Source organism: Eurosta solidaginis, chromosome 4 (genome assembly GCF_040869045.1).
Source record: "Eurosta solidaginis isolate ZX-2024a chromosome 4, ASM4086904v1, whole genome shotgun sequence".
Taxonomy (NCBI): domain Eukaryota; kingdom Metazoa; phylum Arthropoda; class Insecta; order Diptera; family Tephritidae; genus Eurosta; species Eurosta solidaginis.
In genome coordinates this window covers 122,157,404-122,182,697 of record NC_090322.1, presented here as the reverse complement: position 1 = coordinate 122,182,697, position 25,294 = coordinate 122,157,404, and the positions used below count along the sequence as shown (strand labels likewise).

Sequence of the window (25,294 nt, the reverse complement as noted above, 5' to 3'; positions counted from 1 at the left end):
TTCAATCTCTGAAGCAAACTCCTGCAATGTCTCATTTGCTTTTTGGTACCGGTTTTGCAACTCAATTTGGAATATCTGTTTTCTATGCTCGCTTCCATAACGTCGTTCCACAGCACCCATCAATGCTTCATAACTGTTCCGTTCGTACTCTGAAATCGTCTGTAAGATTTCCGCTGCAGGCCCTTTCAATGCCACGAACAGTGCAGCAACTTTATCTTCCGCATTTGCGGTGTTCTCAAACTGTAGCTTGAAGACCTGGAAAGGAACAGAACCATCAAAGGATGGTGTTTTTACCTTTGGTTTACTCGTTGAAACAGCTGGGCGATTAAGTTGCCACTCCTGTATACGACGTCCCAAAGCATCCACCTCGGCCTCGATTTTTTCCTCAAACTGCGTTACTTTCTCGTCCATGCGCCTTTGTAGTTTTGATGATATACGCGCCTCTTGCGCTACGAGTTGTACTGTTATGCGTGTCTTTTGTTCTTTCGCTTGTTCTTCCATCTTTGATGTAATCTGTGTCGACATTTCTGAAATACGCGTTTCCTGTGATTCCAGTTGGGATGCCATATATGTCTTCTGCTCTTCCAATTGGGATGCCATATATGTCTTCTGTTCTTCCAGTTGAGATGACATTTGCGACGACATTGATGTTACTGTCGATGTTTGTGCAGATATGGCAGCCAATATCATGTTCAAGTCTGTGCCCGTAACTGTCTGCGATGTCTCATTTTTCTCTTCAATTTTGGTTGTCTCCTCACCATCAAGATGAAAGTCTTACTCTTCCACGTCAATTCCTTCTAATTCCATTGCCTGTCGTAGTCGTTCCTGAAATTCTAGTGTAATGCCGGTTGTATTCAATCTACGGCTCTCCAACTCCTTCTTCAGTTGCTGGATCTTCAATTCACTTAACTTTGGCATGTCCAAGTTGTATACGAAGTCTTCAGAATTTATTCAACAATTCCTCTTCTGACACCAATTGTAACGAATTTACTGCAATTCCCCTTATTTGCAATCTTCTGCTAACGGTCGTATCTCTAAACTGTTGAATAAATAACTCCAATATTGAATAATGGAAAAATGGCCTTTATTAAAGTACTTCACAATAACACTTATACTTTGTAACTAGCTTGCTTAATAACCAAACTGACTAATAGCTTAAATGAAACTTATTTTCGCCTCCACTGTTGTCGTCCTTTTATACTGTCCGACCTCCTCCTTGCATATTTCTAGGCTTTTTTTAATTGCAGAGCTTACTAGTAAGTTATAAATTTCTCAGCTACAACTACAGATGTATAATTTTTATAGCTTCTCTCATACCCCATACGCTTGTATGTGTGAGCGGCACTTCCACAATCACAATTGCATACCTTTAGGAGCATTTCAGATAAGATATCTGCATGTGCTTGTGCGTTGCTCTCAGCTGCGTGTACCTACATATGTGTAGACATAATGATTGATTCGTTTATGTAGATACATAATGATTGATTTGTGCATGCAAGGCGCTGCTTAGCATCGGCTTAGATGTGGCAGCACCCCTTAGTTTCGCTAATATTCGTAACAATATTCTCATGTAAATTTAAAAATTGTCATACAAATTTTTTGTTTATCGGGCAGATAGGTTTTAAAGTTAACTGAGAAAACGGTCTTAAATATGTTTTTTATTTACCGCATAGTTTTTCATTAAGTCGTTCACTATCATCTCGTAGTTAGGACTTTTGTATTTGCCTAAAAAAGAAGTAACGGCCTTTTCAAAAGAATCCCACTCTGCTGCCTCCACTGGTGACAATAGTTCTTTGAAATGGTTACTGGTGATCATTTTCCTTATTTCCGGTCACATGAAAATCCCTTCCTTTATTTTTGCTTCTGAAATCTCTGGAAAGATTGGAAATGATGAAAAGATTCGCCTTCTTTGTCCAAAGCCTTGACAAAATTTTTGATAAGGTCGAGCTTGATGTGGAGCGGAGGTTTATTTTATTTTTTTTATTTTTTTTATAGAATTATTTTTTCCTTCTTTATAAGTGGGGAGTATTTTATGTTATCCACCCCAACTTGAAACTCGATTCGTTCTGGCCAATCCTTTATGGCGTAGTGGTCTTGAGGAGCTCGGCTATCTCATTTGCATAGAAAGCAACAGTACTTTGTGTATCCACTTTGTAGACCACATAGCATTCCAACGACTTTAAGATCGGCACATATTTTCCAATCATGTTCTTCGTATTTGATTAATTTTAGCAATTTTTGCATATCTCATACGTTTCCTTCGTATTTACTGCATGCGCGATCGGGATGGATGGCTTTTGGTTGCTAGCATGCAATAATACGGCCTTTAAACTTAATTTATTGCCATCTATGAACAATCGCCACTCTTTTGATTCATATGGTTCACAAACTGTTTGAATAGACCAGCAATGTCTTTGCAGTAACAAACACTGTCCTCCTTCGTATAGTACTTGGAAAATTGTTCGTGACGAGTTCTATAATATGTTACCTTAACATCGGATGAAACAAATTTAAATTGTTGCATACGAGAGGTATGTAGTTCGGCCTTTTCCTTTGACAATTCCAAATCCCTTATACAATCATTAAGTTGTGCTAAAGTTAAATTTGATTCTGGCAATGTAGCTTCCGTTGAATTTAGTTCTGGTAATGACACTGTAGATACGCTCGCATAGGCCACTTTTCTTGACTTTCCAAGCCCAAGTACTTTTGTAGTACAAATATAGCAGTCCGTTGAATGGCAAGTTGGTTCCCTCCACTTCATTGGTGTAATAAATTTCATATGTCGCCTAAATAGATAGTTTCAGAAATTAGTCAGCTATGCATTAAAAGGGATCAAATTCCTAATTTTTACAACGCACCTTTTTGTTCCGATTGTTTTTGTTCAATTCGGCTCGACATGTGGTGTACACAGTTTTCGGTGTCCATGGTGTTTCTTTGTTTTTAGGCTCAATATTTTGTACACTCAGCTTGACAAAATGTCCTTTGGCACTGGCAAAATTTTCATGCGACTCAGGAAAAGAAGTATCAGGGATAAAAACCCTAACACGCTAGAGGTGGGCGAAGTCGAAAGGGACCTCAAAAGCCTAAGGGAAAAAAGACAGGCGGAGGTCCCCGACGTCACCACGAAGGTGTTAGAAGAGGACCAACGGCCAAGTGGTGCTCTGACTCGCATAGAGGAACACCCGGCACAACAGTTACGAGAGTCTGAAGGGGCCTCGAATACTCTAAACCAAAAGGGCAAAGGGAGGACGACGACGTCGCTGGAAGGGGATGCGCTGGAGGGGGACAAACAGCCCAATGGTGCTGCGAGTGCTACAGATAAACCTCCAACAGGGTGAAGTGGCGTCGAGCGAACTCCTGCCAACCCTTGAGGAGGGTTCGTTTTACGTGGAGCTGATCCAGGAGCCGTGGCTCTCATCGGGAGGAAAGGTTTTAGAGTGTAAGCAGTCTCTGGAGAGAATCGGGACAGGGAGAAGCATACATCTATATTGGGTCCCAGGGCATATGGGAATAGATGGGAATGAAAAAGCGGACGAACTAGCTAAAAAGGGCGCATCCATTGAAGCTTGCTCCGTAGACGTCCCAATTAGACTGGGCGAGATTAAGCGAAGGCGAGAGGTGCACATGATCGACCAAGCGGCAAAGTCGTGGGTTCAAGCGCGGGGCTGTAAAGTGTCAAAGATTATGTGTAGGTCTTACAACCTTAGACCAACACAGTTGCTTCTATCATTAAAAAGAGAGGACTGTATACTCATGACGGGTATTCTGACTGGACACTGCCTTCTGGCGTCATATGCCTTTAAATTAGGCTTGGTCAGTGATAGCAGATGCAGGAAGTGCGGGTTGGAGGAGGAAACGATCGAGCACGTTTTCTGCTCGTGCCCTGCACTTGCCAGGCTAAGACTCCAGCTATTAGGAGTGATACAGCTGTCAGATCTAGAAGCAGCAAGTGGCTTAAGTCCTAGGAAGCTTCTAGTATTTGCCAAGAGGACGGAGTTATTTTATAACATAGGTCCTGGTTTTTGATAGGGTTTTTCAGTTTGGTCGTTAAAACAAACTTCTGGTAACACTACGAACTCAATCAATCTTTGTGAGGTCCTCATGGACCGGCCAGTTCAACCTAGCCTAACCTAGGCTGAATTCCAAAATACTTATAGTATGTAACTTTCAAAGGATTTGAAAACACACATCGCATCCTTTTAACGATAAATTGACCGCAGATGAAACAGAACATATCTGGATCATTTGTACACTCAAACTCTTGCGCTTTTATTCATATTATATTTTTAAGTAAATGATGGGTTATAAACTGCAATTATAAACTGAACAGTATCCGGCGAGCCTTGCAGATATTATGAAGGAACAATGCGCATGTACTATTATTAAGCTTTTTTTGTAATAAAACAGAGCTTAGAGAGAAAAAAAATCTGCAAAAAAATAAAAAGTTTTCGAAATCCTTCCTCGCAAAATATAATTTTTTTTATATTTTTACAAAAAAAATTGAAAAAATCTGTAATGTTGTTCATTATCTTTGAATCTGCAGGGCCTAGCAAAAAGTGTTTTATGCACAGTTTATAGCAAATTGTATATGAAATTCGTAAATATCTCAAACACGTTACCATAGAATTAAAAATAACCTTGATTTTCGGAATCAGGGGGTGATTTTATATAGGAATTTCATAATGGTCTCTGATAAATTTTGGGTGTAAACCAGTGTTATCTATCTATATTTTATTTATAACAAGTAAGGAAGGCTAAGTTCGGGTGTAACCGAACAATACATACTCAGCTGAGAGCTTTGGAGACAAAATAAGAGAAAATCACCATGTAGGAAAATGAACCTAGGGTAACCCTGGAATGTGTTCGTATGACATGGGTATATCAAATGGAAGGTATTAAAGAGTATTTTAAAAGGGAGTGGGCCATAGTATGGTAATGAGTACTATAAAAGCAAGTGATCCTTAGTTCTATAGGTGGACGCCTTTTCGAGATATTGCCATAAAGGTGGACCAGGGGTGACTCTAGAATGTGTTTGTACGATATGGGTATAAAATTAAAGGTATTAATGAGGGTTTTAAAAGGGGTAGTGGTAGTTGTATATGTGAAGGCGTTTTCGAGATATCGAACAAAATGTGGACCAGGGTGACCCAGAACATCATCTGTCGGGTACCGCTAATTTATTTATATACGTAACTAGCAGACCCGTCAGACTTTGTTCTGCCCTAAATTTGGTCTATCTCCATACATTTTAATAAGCTTTTTCCGTCTAACTCTGCCCCCCTCCCCCTCCTCACTTTTTCTTAATCCTTTTATTCACTCTTCCCTCCCTATTTTCGCTTCATCTATCTCTATTTTCGTCTCACTCTATCTCTTTCTCAGTCTCCTTCTCTCTTTTCTCTTCTCTAAAGTTTTTCCCATTCTTCTTCATCTCTTATTGCAAGGCAAATCGAATAGGACGTATGTAAATTGTTATGTAGGTATTATTAATTCATGTCTTTATTTCGGCTTCGCATGCACATTTATCAGTTTTGCCAGGTTAATGCAACTAAATCGAATATCACAATGAAAATTACTTTAAAGCTCTCATCAACGACTTTCATTTGATATCCATATTACACACACATTCTAGGGGTATCCGGGTCCAGGTTTTGCCCATATCTTGAGACCCTAGTCAACCAGCGGTATAAAAATTACTCTGTACTAAAGCACTCATAAACAGCTTACATTCGATACCCATATTGTACAAACATATCCTAGGATTACCCAGGTCCACGTTTTGATCTAAAGACCCTATCCAGAACGGGATAAAAATTAGCCTATGCCTGTCTCCTGGTTCTAAGCTACCCCTCCACCAATTTTCAGCCAAATATGTTCATCCGTTACTTCCTCTTCAATCACTATTTATCTATTAAAAAAAAGCGCATCAAAATCTGTTGCGTATTTTTAAAGGTTTAAGCATTCAAAGCCCCTACCAAATTTCACAAGGATTGGTACATTTTTGTTCGACTTATGGCATTAAAATTATCCTAGACAAATTTAATGAAAAAGAGCGGAGCCACGCCCATTTTGAAATTTTCTTTTATTTTTGTATTTTGTTGCACCACATCATTACTGGAGTTGAATATTGATTAATTTACTTATATACTGTAAAGATATTAACTTTTTTTTAAATTTTACTTAAGCATTTTTTTTTAAGTGTGCGTGGTCATTCTCCTATTTTGCTAATTTTTATTGTGCATACATATAGTAACAGGAGTAATGTTCCTGCCAAAATTTCATCATGATATCTTCAACGACTGCCAAATTACAGCTTGCAAAACTTCTAAATTACTTTCTTTTGAAAGTGGGCGGTGCCACGCCCATTGTCCAAAACTTTACTAGTTTTCTATTCTGCGCCATAAGTTCAACTCACCTACCAAGTTTCATCGCTTTATCCATCTTTGGTAATGAATTATCGCACTTTTTCGATTTTTCGGAATTTTCGATATCGAAAAAGTGGGCGTGGTTATAGTCCGATATGGTTCATTTTAAATAGTGATCTGAAATGAGTGCCCAGGAACCTACATGCCAAATTTCATCAAGATACCTCAAAATTTACTCAATTTATCGTGTTAACGGACAGACGGACGGACGGACTGACAGACGGACGGACATGGCTCAATAAAATATTTTTCGATACTGATGATTTTGATATATGGAAGTCTATATCTATTTCGATTCCTTTATACCTGTACAACCAACCGTTATGCAATCAAAGTTGATATACTCTGTGATCTCTGCTCAACTAAGTATAAAAATGAAAGCGATATCAAGTTTCATATAGTTTCGTTAAGGTTTATACATAGAAAGAATCGGTCGGCCAGGTGGAGCAAGTGTTCAATACTTTATATAGCGATATAAAGATGATAAAATTAAAGCTTTCTGCACTTGAGCGTATCCAGTTTAAAGACCTTTGGCTTCATAGCTACCTGGTTTAAGCGGGTTTGTTTCGACCTGATTTAACCCTGGCTATCTCAGAAACACTTGATGCATTATTAAGGTGCTTAACCACCTTAAGAAATTTGGAAGTTCCGTAACAAGCCAACTACCCCTGTTTTTTGATAACTGACGCCTTTTCGGAGCACCAAGGGATGTCAAATCTTTCTTCACCTGCCTCTCCAACTCAGTGGTAGTCTCCCCCTTCTAAACTGCGGTGTTGACTGAAATAATTTCTTTGCCGGAGCGCCTCCTACCATTCGCATAACACGACCTAACCAGCGGTGCTTTTGGGTTTTTAGTCACTATATAGTCTTCATATTTGCGTAAAGTTCATACAGCTCATCATTAAGCATTTTTCGATACTCGCCGTCGATATAACAGAGAGGACTACAAATATTCCGGTACATAGAACCGTCTGCCTTGGGAAGCGTGTGAAATTTAAATTACTTCTAAATTGTGAAACAGCATGTTCCTTATCAGTACCTTAAGATGAGGGCACTTGAAATACATTTATGTTTAACTTATACGCCGTGGCCGTAGGAAACATTCAGTGTTTGCCAAGAGGACGGAGTTATTTTGTAACATACGCGCTGGTACCTTATTGGGGTTTTCCGTTTGGTCGTCAAACAATTTTTGGCAACGCTATGGGCATAGCAGTCTTAGGGTTTTTGGACCTACCATTTCTACGCAGAGTAAAATAAACTCAGTTTGATAAATTTTTTAAGATTTCTTAAATTGCTTAAGATGTATTCAAAGTAAGATTTCGAATTAGTTATCGAATTATGTGTATATCCTAATAAATCTTGCTTAATAACTTTTAGTCAATTAGGAATGCGAAAATTTGCAAATCATTTTTTAATTTAAAACTGATATCAAAATTTTTAATTTTCTTTGTAGGTAAATAACGGCAGCTGGGACTTGCCCGAATCACTATGTGATTTTTACATTGGTATGGATGTATCGTGCTCAACTTCATCAATCATGAACCTGGTGGCGATATCGAGGGATAGGTAAGAATGAAGAATCACAAACAAGTATAGAGCGTGATTTGTAATTTCTGAAGATAACCCAGAGAAACTTCTATGTATGAAAAGGGCTCACTGGCTTCACACGGATGTTAAAATATTTGTAATTATTAGGTTAAGAACGGTGTGCTAGCCTTAACCTGAATTGATTTATGAAATCCAAGAATTTTTATGAATTATAATAAATTACAAAGACTGATTGACAGCGCAAAAAATATGCAAGTTTTCGGAAGCCTTTCTTGTTGCTTTGCCATTGTCCTTACTTGGAATGATAACACTGTCATCAAAGCCAGCTGAAGTACGTTGCATCAAATCGACGCAAAAATCGAATGTGTACCGGCATTTGGGTCAAAAATCCGTATGCACACTGTTTATCAGCGATCAGAGCTTGGCTTGTCGTTCTAAAGTTCTGTCTTCGAACACTGTGTCAATGCAAAACAAGGTTAAGTTGAAGAAGCTGCCCAAAGGAAAGCATAGGACAGTGGCATTAGGCTCATTGTGATACCACGAAATAATTTCAATAATATTTTAAAGATTATTTGGTAGGTAGGAGAACTAGTTATAAACCCAGACCAATTTTTTGTAATACTTTCAAAAATTATTATGATCCAGAACCAGTGAATTTCTCCATTTGTAAAATACTTCTCTTTGCTGTTTGTAAATGTAGCACTGGTATATAAATAACCCAAAATTTTGGTACAAATAGGATTTTCTACTCTTACTCTTAAATTTTCAGAACACAAATAAATTCGCTGATTGTTTTCCAAATGAACATTTAAGTGCATTACCGAAGGATATAGTTCGTGAGTTATAACGCTACCGAGTCACTAAAATGACAACCTCACTTTTTATACTCAGTTGAGCAGAGCTCACAGAGTATATTAAGTTTGATTGGATAACGGTTGGTTGTACATATATAAAGGAATCGATATAGATATATATCAAAATAATCAGGATCGAAAAAAAATTTGATTGAGCCATGTCCGTCCGTCCGTCCGTCCGTCCGTTAACACGATAACTTGAGTAAATTTTGAGATATCTTGATGAAATTTGGTATGTAGGTTCCTGAACACTCATCTCAGATCGCTATTTAAAATGAACGATATCGGACAATAACCACGCCCACTTTTTCGATATCGAAAATTTCGAAAAATCGAAAAAGTGCGATAATTCCTTACCAAATACGGATAAAGCGATGAAACTTGGTAGGTGAGTTGAACTTATGACGCAGAATAGAAAATTAGTAAAATTTTTGACAATGGGCGTGGCACCGCCCACTTTTAAAAGAAGGTAATTTAGAAGTTTTGCAAGCTGTAATTTGGCAGTCGTTGAAGATATCATTATGAAATTTGGCAGGAACGTTACTCTTATTACTATATGTCTGCTTAATAAAAATTAGCAAAATCGGAGAACGACCACGCCCAATTTTTAAAAAAAAAATTTTTTAAATTCAAAATTATAAAAAAAAGTTAATATCTTTACAGTATATAAGTAAATTATGTCAACATTCAACTCCAGTAATGATATGGTGCAACAAAATACAAAAATAAAAGAAAATTTGAAAATGGGCGTGGCTCTGCCCTTTTTCATTTAATTTGTCTAGGATACTTTTAACGCCATAAGTCGAACAAAAATTAACCAATCCTTTTGAAATTTGGTAGGGGCATAGATTTTATGACGTTAACTGTTTTCTGTGAAAATGGGCGAAATCGGTTGATGCCGCGCCCAGTTTTTATACACAGTCGTCCGTCTGTCCTTCCGCATGGCCGTTAACACGATAACTTGTGCAAAAATCGACATATCTTTAATGAACTTAGTTCACGTGCTTACTTGAACTCAATTTATCTAGGTATGAAAAATGAACGAAATCCGACTATGACCATGCCCACTTTTTCGATATCGAAAATTACGAAAAATGAAAAAAATGCCATAATTCTATACCAAATACGAAAAAAGGGATGAAACATGGTAAGGTAATTGGATTGTTTTATTGACGCGAAATAAAACTTTAGAAAAAACTTTATAAAATGGTTGTGACACCTACCATATTAAGTAGAAGAAAATGAAAAAGTTCTGCAGGGCGAAATAAAAAACACTTAAAATCTTGGCAGGTATTACATATATAAATAAATTAGCGGTATCCAGCAGATGATGTTCTGGGTCACCCTGGTCCACATTTTGGTCGATATCTGGAAAACGCCTTCACATATACAACTACCACCACTCCCTTTTAAAACTCTCATTAATACCTTTAATTCGATACCCATATCGTACAAACTCATTCTAGAGTCACCCCTGGTCCACCTTTATGGCGATATCTCGAAAAGGCGTCCACCTATAGAACTAAGGCCCACTCCCTCTTAAAAATACGCATTAACACCTTTCATTTGATACCCATATCGTGCAAACAAAGTCTAGAGTCACCCCTGGTCCACCTTTATTGCGATGCCTCGAAAAGGCGTCCACCTATATAACTAAGGCCCACTCCCTTTTAAAATACTCATTAACTCCCTTCGTTTGATACCCATATTGCACAACCGAATTCTAGAGTTACCCCTGGCCCACCTTTATGGCGATATCTCGAAACGGCGTCCACCTATGGAACTAAGGATTACTGCCTTTTAAAATACTCATTAACACTTTTCATTTGATACCCATATCGTACAAACACATTCTAGAGTCACCCCTGGTCCACCTTTATGGCTATATTTCGAAACGGCGTCCACTTATAGAACTAAGGCCCACTCCGTATTAAAATACTCATTAACACCTTTCGTTTGATGCCCATATTGTGCAAACAAATTCTAGGGTCACCCCTGGTCCACCTTTATGGCGATATCTCGAAATGGCGTCCACCTATAGAACTAAGGATTACTCCCTTTTAAAATGCTCATTAACACCTTTCTTTTGATATCCATATTGTACAAACAAGTTCTAGGGTCACCCCTGGTCCACCTTTATGGCAATATCTCGAAACGGCGTCCACCTATGGAACTGAGGATTACTCCCTTTTAAAATACTCATTAACACCTTTCATTTGATACCCATATCGTACAAACGCATTCTAGAGTCACCCCTGGTCCACCTTTATGGCGATATCTCGAAAAGGCGACCACCTATACAACAACCACCACTCCCTTTTAAAACCCTCATTAATACCTTTAATTTGATACCCATATCGTACAAACACATTCTAGAGTCACCCCTGGTCCACCTTTATGGCGATATTTCGAAATGGCATCCACCTATAGAACTAAGGCCCACTCCCTTTTAAAATACTTATTAACACCATTCGTTTGATGCCCATATTGTACAAACAAATTCTAGGGTCGCCCCTGGTCCACCTTTGTGGCGATATCTCGAAACGGCGTCCACCTATGGAACTAAGGATTACTCCCTTTTAAAATACTCATTAACACCTTTCATTTGATACCCATATCGTACAAACGCATTCTAGAGTCAACCCTGATCCACCTTTATGGCTATATCCCTAAATGGCGTCCACCTATAGAACTATGGCCCACTCCCTCATAAAATACTCTTTAATGCCTTTCATTTGATACACATGTCATACAAGCACATTCCAGGGTTTCCCTCGGTTCATTTTCCTACATGGTTATTTTCCCTTATGCTGTCACCATAGCTCTCAACTGAGTATGTAATGTTCGGTTACACCCGAACTTAACCTTCCTTACTTGTTTTAATTATACTCAGTTGAGCAGAGCTCACAGAGTATATTAACTTTGATTGGATAACGGTTGGTTGTACAGGTGTAAAGGAATCGTGATAGATATAGACTTCCATATATCAAAATCATCCGTATCGAAAAAAAATTTGATTGAGCCATGTCTGTCCGTCCGTCCGTCCGTCCGTCCGTCTGTCCGTTAACACGATAACTTGAGTAAATTTTGAGGTATCTTGATGAAATTTGGTACGTAGATTCCTGGGCACTCATCTCAGATAGCTATTTAAAATGAACGATATCGGACTATAACCACGCCCACTTTTTCGATATCGAAAATTTCGAAAAACCGAAAAAATGCGATAATTCATTGCCAAAGGCGGTTAAAGCGATGAAACTTGGTAGATGGGTTGGCGTTATGACGCAGAATAGAAAACTAGTAAGATTTTGGACAATGGGCGTGGCACCGCCCACTTTTACAAGAAGGTAATTTAAAAGTTTTCAAGCTGTAATTTGACAGTCGTTAAAGATATCATGATGAAATTTGGCGGGAACATTACTACTATTAGTATATATGTGCTAAATAAAAATTAGCAAAATTGGATGAAGAACACGCCCACTTTTTAAAAAAAAATTTTTTTAAATTCAAATTTTAACAAAAAATTTAATATCTTTACTGTATATAAGTAAATTAAGTCAAAATTCAACTCCAGTAATGATATGATGCAACAAAATACAAAAATAAAAGAAAATTTCAAAATGGGCGTAGCTCGCCCATTTTCATTTAGTTTGTCTAGAATACTTTTAATGCCATAAGTCGAACAAAAATTTATCAATCCTTTTCAAATTTGGTAGGGGCATAGATTCTATGACGGTAACTGTTCTCTGTGAAAATGGGCGAAATCGGTGGAAGCCACGCCCAGTTTTTATACACAGTCCACCGTCTGTCCTTCCGCTCGGCCGTTAACACAATAAATTGAGCAAAAACCGATATATCTTTACTAAACTTAGCCCACGTACTTATCTGAACTCACTTTATCTTGGTATAAAAAATGGCCGATATCCGACCATAACCACGCCCACTTTATCGATATCGAAAATTACGAAAAATGAAAAAATGCCATAATTCTATACCAAATACGATAAAAGGTATGAAACATGGTAACTGGATTGGTTTATTGACACAAAATATAACTTTGGAAAAAACTTTGTAAAATGGGTGTGACACCTACCATATTAATTAGAAGAAAATGAAAAAGTTCTACAAGACGAAATCAACAGCCCTTGGAATCTTGGCAGGAATACTGTTAGTGGTATTGCATATATAAATAAATTAGCAGTACCCGACAGATGATTTTCTGGATCACCTGGTCCACATTTTGGTCGATATCGCGAGAACGCCGTCACATATGTACACATCTAAGGGCCACTCGCTTTTAAAAATACCTTTAATTTGATATGCATATCGTACAAAAACACATTCTAGAGTCACCCCTGGCCCACCCTAATGGCGATATCTCGAAAAGGCGTCCACCTATAGACCTAATGCCCACTCCCTCTTAAAATGCTCAGTAACACCTTTCGTTTGATACCCATATCGTACAAACATTCTAGAGTCACCCCTGGCCCACCCTAATGGCGATGTCTCGAAAAGGCGTCCACCTATAGACCTAATGTCCACTCCCTCTTAAAATGCTCAGTAACACCTTTCGTTTGATACCCATATCGTACAAACCTTCTAGAGTCACCCCTGGCCCACCCTAATGACGATATCTCGAAAAGGCGTACACCTATAGACCTAATGCCCACTCCCTCTTAAAATGCTCAGTAACACCTTTCGTTTGATACCCATATCGTACAAACATTCTAGAGTCACCCCTGGCCCACCCTAATGGCGATATCTCGAAAAGGCGTCCACCTATAGACCTAATGTCCACTCCCTCTTAAAATGCTCAGTAACACCTTTCGTTTGATACCCATATCGTACAAACATTCTAGAGTCATCCCTGGCCCACCCTAATGGCGATATCTCGAAAAGGCGTCCACCTATAGACCTAATGCCCACTCCCTCTTAAAATGCTCAGTAACACCTTTCGTTTGATACCCATATCGTACAAACATTCTAGAGTCACCCCTGGCCCACCCTAATGGCGATATCTCGAAAAGGCGTCCACCTATAGACCTAATGCCCACTCCCTCTTAAAATGCTCATTACCACCTTTCATTTGATACCCATATCGTACAAACACATTCTAGAGTCACCCTGGCCTACCCTAATGGCGATATCTCGAAAAGGCGTCCACCTATAGACCTAATGCCCACTCCCTCTTAAAATACTCAGTAACACCTTTCGTTTGATACCCATATCGTACAAACATTCTAGGGTCACCCTTGGTCCACCTTTATGGCGATATCTCGAAAAGGCGTCCACCTATAGAACTAAGGATTACTCCCTATTAAAATACTCATTACCACCTTTCATTTGATACCCATATCGTACAAACACATTCTAGAGTCACCCCTGGCCCACCCTAATGGCGATATCTCGAAAAGGCATCCACCTATAGACCTAATGCGCACTCCCTCTTAAAATGCTCAGTAACACCTTTCGTTTGATACCCATATCGTACAAACATTCTAGAGTCACCCCTGGCCCACCCTAATGGCGATATCTCGAAAAGGCGTCCACCTATAGACCTAATGCCCACTCCCTCTTAAAATGCTCAGTAACACCTTTCGTTTGATACCCATATCGTACAAACACATTCTAGAGTCACCCCTGGCCCACCCTAATGACGATATCTCGAAAAGGCGTCCACTTATAGACCTCATGCCCACTCCCTCTTAAAATGCTCAGTAACACCTTTCGTTTGATACCCATATCGTACAAACATTCTAGAGTCACCCTTGGTCCACCTTTATGGCGATATCTCGAAAAGGCGTCCACCTATAGAACTAAGGATTACTCCCTTTTAAAATACTCATTACCATCTTTCATTTGATACCCATATCATACAAACACATTCTAGAGTCACGCCTGGCCCACCCTAATGGCGACATTTCGAAAAGGCGTCCACCTATAGACCTAATGCCCACTCCCTCTTAAAATGCTCAGTAACACTTTTCGTTTGATACCCATATCGTACAAACATTCTAGAGTCACCCCTGGCCCACCCTAATGGCGATATCTCGAAAAGGCGTCCACCTATAGACCTAATGCCCACTCCCTCTTAAAATGCTCAGTAACACTTTTCGTTTGATACCCATATCGTACAAACATTCTAGAGTCACCCCTGGCCCACCTTTATGGCGATATCTCGAAACGGCGTCCACCTATGGAACTAAGGATCACTCCTTTTCAAAATATTAACAGCTTTCATTTGATACCCATATCGTACAAACATATTCTAGAGTCACCCCTGGTCCACCTTTATGGCGATTTCTCGAAAAGGCGTTCACCTATATAACTAAAGCCCATTCCCTTTTAAAATACTCATTACCACCTTTCATTTGATACCCATATCGTACAAACATTCTAGAGTCACCCCTGGCCCACCCTAATGGCGAAATCTCGAAAAGGCGTCCACCTATAGACCTAATGCCCACTCCCTCTTAAAATGCTTAGTAACACTTTTCGTTTGATACCCATATCGTACAAACATTCTAGAGACACCCCTGGTCCACCTTTATGGCGATATCTCGAAACGGTGTCCACCTATGGAACTAAGGATCACTCCTTTTCAAAATATTAACAGCTTTCATTTGATACCCATATCGTACAAACATATTCTAGAGTCACCCCTGGTCCACCTTTATGGCGATTTCTCGAAAAGGTGTTCACCTATATAACTAAAGCCCATTCCCTTTTAAAATACTCATTACCACCTTTCATTTGATACCCATATCGTACAAACACATTCTAGAGTCACCCCTGGTCCACCTCAATGGCGATATCTCGAAAAGGCGTCCACCGATAGACCTAAGGCCCACTCCTCTTAAAATGCTCAGTAACACCTTTCATTTGATACCCATATCATACAAACAAATTCTAGAGTCAGCCCTGGTCCACCTTTATGGCGATATCCCTAAATGGCGTCCATCCATAGAACTATGGCCTACTCTCTCTTAAAATACTCTTTAATACCTTCCATTTGATACACATGTCATACAACCACATTCCAGGGTTACCCTAGGTTCATTTTCCTACATGGTGATTTCCCTTATTTTGTCTCCATATCTCTCAACTGAGTATGTAATGTTCGGTTACACCCGAACTTAGCCTTCCGTACTTGTTTTTAGGTTAGGTTAGGTTGAACTGGCCGGTCCATGACGACCGCACATATACTGAATGAGTTCGGAAAATATGATTTTCGGAAACATATCGACGTCAATACCTTCCATAGCGATCTAATTACCAACCGGTGTGAAATATGCCTCGAAAATCGGGTTATTGCACTAAAAACCCTTAGAAAAACCGTTTCGCAAATCCTTTTTTTTTTTTTGCTCTCCTTTTGAACACAGTATTCTTTAATCCGGTAGTAATATTTTTACTGAAATGATCGTTTGCACCAATAAATAATTTTGCATACTTTATGTACGACTTTTTGAAGGAACTTGACTTACGCCACCTGAATGCCGTTCCATCCGTGTCGGCATGTTTTGTTTGCATACATACATATGTATATGAAAGACGATAACAAAGAAAAACAAAAATATTGTCAACTTTGTATAATGATTAAATGAGAAATCTACACTGCTCCTTCAACACAGCCCCATCAAGGCAGTGCTGGAAAATAAAAATGTTTCATGTTTTGTTTTCAATTATTCACTTTGAACAATACGACATGAGACCTTCGCATCTTTTTATACTCAGTTGAGCAGAGCTCACAGAGTATATTAACTTTGATTGGATAACGGTTGGTTGTACAGGTATAAACGAATCGAGATAGATATAGACTTCCATATATCAAAATCATCAGTATCGAAAAAAAATTTGATTGAGCCATCCGTCCGTCCGTCTGTCCGTTCACACGATAACTTGAGTAAATTTTGAGGTATCTTGATGGAACTTGGTATGTAGGTTCCTGAGCACTCATCTCAGATCGCTATTTAAAATGAACGATATCGGACCTCGCCCACTTTTTCGATATCGAAAATTTCGAAGAACCGAATAAGTGCGATAACTCATTACCAAAGACGGATAAAGTGATGAAACTTGGTAGGTGAGTTGAACTTATATCGCAGAAAAAAGTTTTACAAGCTGTAATTTGGCAGTCGTTGAAGATATCATGATGAAATTTGGCAGGAACGTTACTCCTATTACTATATGTATGCTTCATAAAAATTAGAACCGAGAACGACCACGCCCACTTCAAAAAAAAAATTGTTTAGTCAAATTTTAACAAAAAATTTTATATCTTTGCAGTATAAAAGTAAATTATGTGAACATTCGACTCCAGTAATGATATGGTGCAACAAAATACAAAAATAAAAGAAAATTTCAAAATGGGCGTGGCTCCGCCCTTTTTCATTTAATTTGTCTAGGATACTTTTAATGCCATAAGTCGAACAAAAATTTACCAATCCTTGTGAAACTTGGTAGGGGCTTGTATTCTAGGACGATAACTGTTTTCTGTGAAAAAGGCCGAAATCAGTTGAAGCCACGCCCAGCTTTATACACAGTCGACTGTCTGTCCTTCCGCTCGGCCCTTAACAAGATAACTTGAGCAAAAATCGATATATCTTTACTCAACTCAGTTCACGTACTTATCTGAACTCACTTTGTATTGGTGTAAAAAATGGCCGAAATCCGACTGTGACCACGCGCACTTTTTCGATATCGAAAATTTAGAAAAATTAAAAAAATGCCATAATTCTATACCAAATACGAAAAGAGGGATGAAACATGGTGATTGGATTGGCTGTTTGACGCAAAATATAACTTTAGAAATAAACTTTGTAAAATGGGTGTCAGACCTACCATATTAAGTAGAAAAAATGAAAAAGTTCTGCAGGGCGAAATCAAAAGCCTTTGGAATCTTGGCACGAATACTGTTCGTGGTATTACATATATAAATAAATTAACGGTACCCGACAGATGATGTTCTGGGTCACCCTGGGCCACATTTTGGACAATATATCGAAATCACCTTTATGGCGATATCTCTAAAAGGATTCCACCTATAGAACTAAGGCCCACGCCCTTTTAAAATACTCATTAACACCTTTCATTTGATACCCATATCGTACAAACAAATTCTAGAGTCAGCCCTGGTCCACCTTTATGGCGATATCCTTAAATGGCGTCCATCTATAGAACTATGGCCTACTCCCTCTTAAAATACTCTTTAATACCTTCCATTTGATACACATGTCATACAACCACATTCCAGGGTTACCCTAGGTTCATATTCCTACATGGTGATTTTCCCTTATTTTGTCTCCATAGCTCTCAACTGAATATGTAATGTTCGGTTACACCCGAACTTAGCCTTCCTTGCTTGTTTTTCATGGTGTATGCGAAAATTTAATTTGTATTTAATTATTTTTGCCTTACTCAAGCAATTATGTAGGTATATACTGAATAACAATGCCGTTGATAAGAACAGAGCATAGAATAAAATGCGAAATTTCGAATATAATTCATGAACCTCTAAAGCAAGAGGCATATAACATGTTGACAATAGTGATGACCTCGAAGGCAGATCTATGCACTCCTAAAATCAAATAGCCAACAGTAACCGTCAAATGCATAACGCGTTTGTCCTTGTTTCCTTCAATTGTGATTTAGTTTGAAACAACAGCTAGAGCTCTTCGCAGTCAAGTCTCTTACAGTAAAGCAACCTTAAATTAAACGCCGCATCCTTAAATTTAATAAGTTACGTGTATTTACCGAAATTAACATTAAGTTCTGTGTGAATGTTTGTTGAAGGTTTTTCGACGCCATTTTCGACAAACTTTCGTTGCCCAAATACCAAAAACTATAAGAAACTGTTTAAACTCAGGCTGGTTTAAGGTCAGAAAATTGTTAAGATAAATCATAAGATAATGATACTTGTGATTGTAAATTATGCATATATTGGGACTAAATGAACATATGTTACAGCAAAGTTGGGATAATAGAGCGCTTGGTTTCATCAGAGATAGAGTTATTTAAATTTAATTACACTGTACAACAGAAATTTTCCAACTTGTAGCAATGGAATTTGTTTTAAAGGTGGATTCGCACAGAACAATTTTACTGAACAAACGAAAAAAAGTATGTACACAAATTAGGCTATATATGAAGAAAAATAAATGCAGCGAAGATTGTAGTAGTTATGATTTTAGAACTAGGATGTTCATCCGTCCCACTGCAGACTGGTCGGTCTTAAATGGAGTTGGTGGCCAAAAATACTTCCAGTAGATATCTTTGGTCGATATCTATGGTCTTTTTAAATTTAAGAAAAATGATATTATTAGATAAATAGATAAAATAGGAATATAACACATCGGTTATACAATAAAAGAAATCAATCATACATAATACAAAATTTTATATGGTGATCGATTTCATAATTAATCAAGTAAATCAAAAACAGATTTTGACAAATTTGATGTCTGCTTACATGTTAAGTTCTTCTGTTGCATTATGAAAGGATCTGAGCTTAAAAGAAAGCGATTCATCAAATCCTTATTTGTAGAAAAGCGTGTTCATATTTCAACTTTCTATTCATAACATGCACAGCTTTAATTGATAAAATAGTAAGAAAGAGATGATAGTGATTACCACATAAGCACACTAAAAGAAACTCCGCTTGTTCCTCAGCTGAGTTACAACTTGCAGAAATAAGCTTGAAAAATAACAAGGCCCCGAGCAGATGGCATTCCACCAGAATCCATTAACATAATGCTCCCAGAGGTTATGCTGGATATATATAATTCATCTCTAAAGGACGGATGGAAAAAGCTGCAGCTTATATTAATTGGCAAAGGCAAATGGGACCTGAACTCGCCATCAGAAAATCGGCTGAATGCGTGCTCGACACAGCCGGACAACTTTTTGAAATACTCCTAAAACAACATATAGCAGGCGGCGAGCAGCGAAGAAAGGTTTAAGTTTGGCAAGATCGGTGGGAAAATGAACAACGAGGCAGATGGATAGCGAAACTTAAAACAGATGTTAAAGCATGGAGTACTAGAAGCTTTAGCGAGATGAATTACTATGTGACGCAAATGCTATCCGGGCACGGGTATTTCAAAAAATATTTGCACAGGATATAGAATAATTAAAAAAACGGTTTTATTGAAAACAATACTTACATTAAGTAATAAAAATACTAAAAGCTAGAAAATAATTAGGTAGGTCCTAGGTACTAGTCATCACACTCTCCATCAATCTAGGGCGTTGATCAGACAATTAAATAAAAGCGTTGGGCGCGTGAAATTTCTAAAAATGTGAGGAGTATCATAACCTTATTTAGGTTCAGTTGGTCTTGTATATGAGTATCAATAGAAATTTGACGCGTACAACGCTTTTATTTAATTGTCTGATCAACTCCCCAGGTTGATAAAGAGTGTGATGACTACTAGTACCTAGGCCCTACCTAATTATTTTCTAGCTTTTAGTATTATTATTACGTCATGTAAGTATTGTTTTCAATAAAACCGTTTGACTTAAAATTTTTTTAATTATTTTATTTTCAAGTTTTTAGTCTTTATTTATTTGCCTATTATTTCTCATTCTATTTAGTTCATTTAGTGACCCATTATTACAAGGACTCTTTCCTGACAATTTGTTACAATCTAAGTCCTTAATACATAATCCTTCCAAAGACTTTACTCGACTCTGCGCCACGTATGCTTGCCCCTCCTAGAACTCCTACCGGACTGTATGTAATATTTGTTCCAAATATAAGCCAAATCGGATATCAGTCGCTTTCTATTCATGTATGTATTATGTGTTCCAAATATGGACCAAATCGGACCACAAATACGAATTTTTTTAATATCTCGATCCTTGTGACACCTAGTTGCGATTTTTTCATAGGTCGCTTTCTATTCATGAGACAAATGGGACCACAAATACCATTTTTTTTTAAATATATCGATCCTTGCGCCACCTAGCGAGCGATTTTTTTCATAGGTCGCTTTCTATTCACGTATGTATTATATGTTCCAAATATGAACCAAATCGGACGCAAATACGATTTTTTGAAATATTTCGATCCATGCGTCACCTATCGGAGTTTTTTTCTTATTATTGCATAGTCATCGGGTTCTGAACTATATTCCAAGTTTCAAGCTGGTAGCTTATCGGCAATTTAAAAAAAAAAAAAAATCGGCAATTTGCAATTACAAAATTCGTGCCGGCCAGCCAGCCAGCCAGCCTGTCAAGTCAAGCTAAATAAAACCGTTTAAAAAAGCCGAAGATTTTTAATGCGTTTACGGCGATGCAGGCGAGGAAGATACTGAACAAACATTCTTAAAATGCTCCTTAGGAAACCAGAAGCGACAATTGCTCAAGGAAGGAGTCGGCTAAATCACTTCCGATAATACTTCAGCAACAGATAACTAGCTTCGTAGGGACCATACTCGGAGCAAAAGAGCGGGAACTGGACGAAGGAAGAACAAAAAGCTTTTAAAAAACGATTTATATGAAAGTTCTGCGAAAGCGGGACCGGGGTGGCGACGGTTCCAAATGGGGTGGCAGCAGTTATGGTGCATTCGGCATTTTCCATCCCAACTCGCCAAAAAAATCCTTTTCAAAACATCTAAACATTATATCATTTAATTTAATTTGAATAGTTTCCGTTTGTTTTCATAGACTTAATTTTTGTACTTATGTCTTTTTTGCAAATATCTCGAAATTTTTGAGGTATATTTTCAAATCTGACTAAAAAGTCAGTAAATATATATACAGGTACATTGGTCTAGTTCAATGTACAAACCACTTTTATTAGTGCGCCACTGTAATCACCAGTTCAAAGATGTGCAAATTCTAAGGGCCAGGTTATGTATGACGCCTTGACACTTTGCGTCTCAGTCACTGACTTTGACATTCACCACTACATATTACCAAACCTTTCACAAAGGCACTCAGGTTAACTACCACCCACGAATTTTGGTTCACACGAGAAAAAATTACTTGTTGCGCTGTACATAATTTGCCCCTTAATTCAAGTTCCACCGCTCGTTATCTGCTTACTGTTTTACCTGCATGCTAGGTTGCACTGTTAAGCATCAGACATCTCTGCAACAGTTATTTTTCCGGGAAAAGCCTGTCAAACCGGCATCCTTTGCAACTACAACAGAATAGTTCACTTTATGGTATGCTCCAGTTAAAGAGGTCCTACGTTAAAATGTTAATCAATCAAAATTTAATTGAATCCAAAGAAAAGTGAAACAAAGTTATGAATAAGTGAAAGTAAAGGGCAAGGTTTGAAGCCAAATACACTCTAAAACTACATTTACTTTCGTCATTAGCATTAAAATCAGGTATGCGCTAGATAACGCTTAGTAAATATTATCATCATTTATCATTTCTTAGAATGCCATGCCAGCCATTCCTGCTTTGCGATACAGTTCAATCCAACAACCGATATTTACAAAATTTTTACGTGATCACACGGTATTTTTTTACGAAGTAAGCGCGCCCCCAAAGAACATTAACAAATTTCCTATATGAGGGGTTGGGAGTGGGAGTTGGAGTATGGAGTTTAAATAAAGTTTCCAGCATTAGTTTCTCAGTGGAACTGAGGATGATGTATTTTATCGTATTTCTTTCTCAGTCGCCATGGCATACAATTTGTCTTAAATGTATATACTTTTAAATTTAATAATGTTTTGTTCTGTTTCATTACAGATACATTGCTGTGACGCAACCAATAAAATATGCGAAATACAAAAACACGCGAAGAGTGTGTCTTACGATCCTTGCTGCTTGGGCGTCATCAATTTCGATTGGTGCTCCCATCATGGTAGGAATCAACGATACACCCGATCGAGTTCCGAACGTGTGCGCTTTCTACAATACATACTACATATTGGTATCGTCGCTGGTCAGTTTCTACATACCCTGCCTCTTAATGGGATATTTATATTCGAGTATTTTTAAGGTATTTTAGCTAAATATTTTAAATAAATCCATTCATGTACTACTTTACTGTTTTATCTACATATATTTAAAATTTGCCTTAATAGCAATTGGAATTCTCATTTATGACTTTACATTTTGTCTTTCTTCCCCTTATTTTTATTTGTACGGCTCTTAATCGAACAATAGGCATTGCGCGACCGAGCGCGAAAACAACATCACGCACTCCGGAAACCCCACCTATCAGAACTGACGGGTGGCAGTGTCATTGAAAATATAGCACAAACAACCAGGTTAGCTGAGACGGCGTTGGACGGTGGTAGACACGCAGCCCGCATAATTCCTGACGAGCCAGCGACAAATACGGCGTCCGGCTCAAACGAGGAGGAGGAAGATGCCGCTGGAGGTGCCATTTCTCCGGGTATCGACGATTGCCATGTCATCGTCAATGACAAATCCACAGAATTTATGTTGGCCACTGTGGTGGAGGAGACTGGCAAGTAAGTGATAATAAAATAAGAGCAATATAACAATGAACACTACAAAGTTAATTACACACACAAGCGCAAAAACAATGGAATACGTGAAATGAGACACGAAGTAAAAAACAAATACGAAAAAATAATGTAAAGGAGATTTAATAAGGCTAAGTAATTAGGTGTGTATAAAATAATGAAGTGCGCGTCGTCCAAATGAAATATTAAGCAAGGTCAAATATAATTACCATTAAATTAATGAGAAAAGATAAGGCACAAATACGTTGTTAAATAGGGAAAATCGTCTGCAAATAACTTGATACGTATAAAGATACGGAAATGTGGATGCCGCACGCAAATGTGCGAAAATATTTTTTGTCTCACCACCACTTTTAGTTGACTCTTGCTTTCCATCTTGATAGGCGCCAAAATTGGCCTTATTAAACACAGCGCTGTTCCTTTTTTTTAATAACTAATGGCAATCAAAAACCAAGTACTTGTTCTCCTGGCCGTTGTAAAACTGTGTTGACTTTTCACAGAACTTAAACGCTTTGGAACAATATTCTAGAACGGTTAAAATAACTGGCGATTACTGACGACATTGATATCATCGACACACGGTCTAAACTGTAAAAAGAAGAGGAAAATATGAGTTTGGAAGTGAATGAATACAAAAAGTTTCTGCTTTCATCCAGCAAAGAGACTATGTCACTGTTGGCAATTAGAAGTTCGAAGTGGTAAAAGACTTCTGCTTCCCAACAGAATTAACACAAACAACAACTTCAGGATCAGTCTTTCGAACTTTTGGTTTAATTTGGCCTAAGTAGGAAATTAAAAAGTAAAGTCCTCTCTCGGCAAAGGGAAAACATGATCTTCAAGAAATCTATCGTACGCGTCATGCTATATGGTGCAGAGGCATGGACCATGACAACATCAAATAAGGCGGCTCTATGAGCTTTGGAGTTAAAACTTCTTCAAAAGATTAACGGGCCTCTTCGTACTGCACTGCCATTTATCGTATCAGAGTGATTGACGAACTGTATGAGCTTCATGCAGACATCAGCATATTCCAGCGAATTCAAAAAACACAGCGGCTATGCTGGCTATGTTATGTTATGCGAACCAAAGGTGATGCTCCGGTGAAAACGTTATTTTTATCGGAAGATGGTGGTGCCCACTCTGCTAGAGGGAGCAGTTAGAAAAGGAATTCAATTCCCTTGTTGTGAACAATTTGCGCCAATTAGCCCAGCGCAGAGGCAACAAATTGGACGTTGCGACATATTGGAAGTCCATAACAATTTAAACGGTAAGACGGCAATTAAGTAAGTAAATTGGACGTTCCACATCATCTCTAATCAGAGGACAAGATATTATGTTCAAAATACGGCTTAACGAGCATAGTAGCTGAATTTCTATTGTCAGAGCAAGGTCAATGTCTGCATGAAGCTCTTGCTTCACATCTTTCAACCGCCGCAGCCAAAGCTCAAGGGTTCATAAATCCTCCGTTATAAGGGACTTATAAAGTGTGAATATTGCTTTCGAAAGTGCAAAGAAAGTTTTTAATAATCGTTTATCATGAAGTGACACTCTGGTTTGACGTGGACCTCTTGGGTGAGATCGATTGAAATATTAGAGAAGTTGGATACTATTACCGAAAGCAATGATGCAAGTAACTTCAAAAAATGCATTGTTCTTGAGTTAACATTTATTCAGTAAAATTGATCGCATCACTGTTGATTCAACGGAGTTTTTTGTCAACAAAAGAAAATCGTTATTTCAACAGAAGAAAAACTGTTGCTATCAAGTTAACCATATTCTGTAAAAAAGATAGATTCTCAATCAATCTGATTTTTCTATTAAAAGAACTAATTTCATTGGTCACTGCAACAACGATCAACTCTCAATGCAAATGCATCAACTAACTTTAACGGGAAAGTTACGCTCACGGCGCTTACTATTTGGTTCTTATGACCAAAGATGAGAGAGCGCTGGCAAGCACATTTTTATAACATTTGTCAATAATGACGCTCCAAACAAAAATTAATAGAACTGAATATGG

At 38.1% G+C, this 25,294-nt stretch overlaps 1 protein-coding gene across 1 annotated transcript in view; it reads left to right on the top strand.

Annotated features, from left to right (window-relative positions):
- Nucleotides 1-25,294, top strand: part of Dop2R (dopamine D2-like receptor) — a 72,440-nt gene that overhangs the window by 29,510 nt on the left and 17,636 nt on the right. The window contains exons 2-4 of the mRNA XM_067779569.1: nucleotides 7,876-7,988; nucleotides 22,529-22,781; nucleotides 22,949-23,259. Of these exons, the coding sequence (XP_067635670.1) occupies nucleotides 7,876-7,988; nucleotides 22,529-22,781; nucleotides 22,949-23,259 (677 nt within the window). The remainder of the gene's footprint in view (nucleotides 1-7,875; nucleotides 7,989-22,528; nucleotides 22,782-22,948; nucleotides 23,260-25,294) is intronic.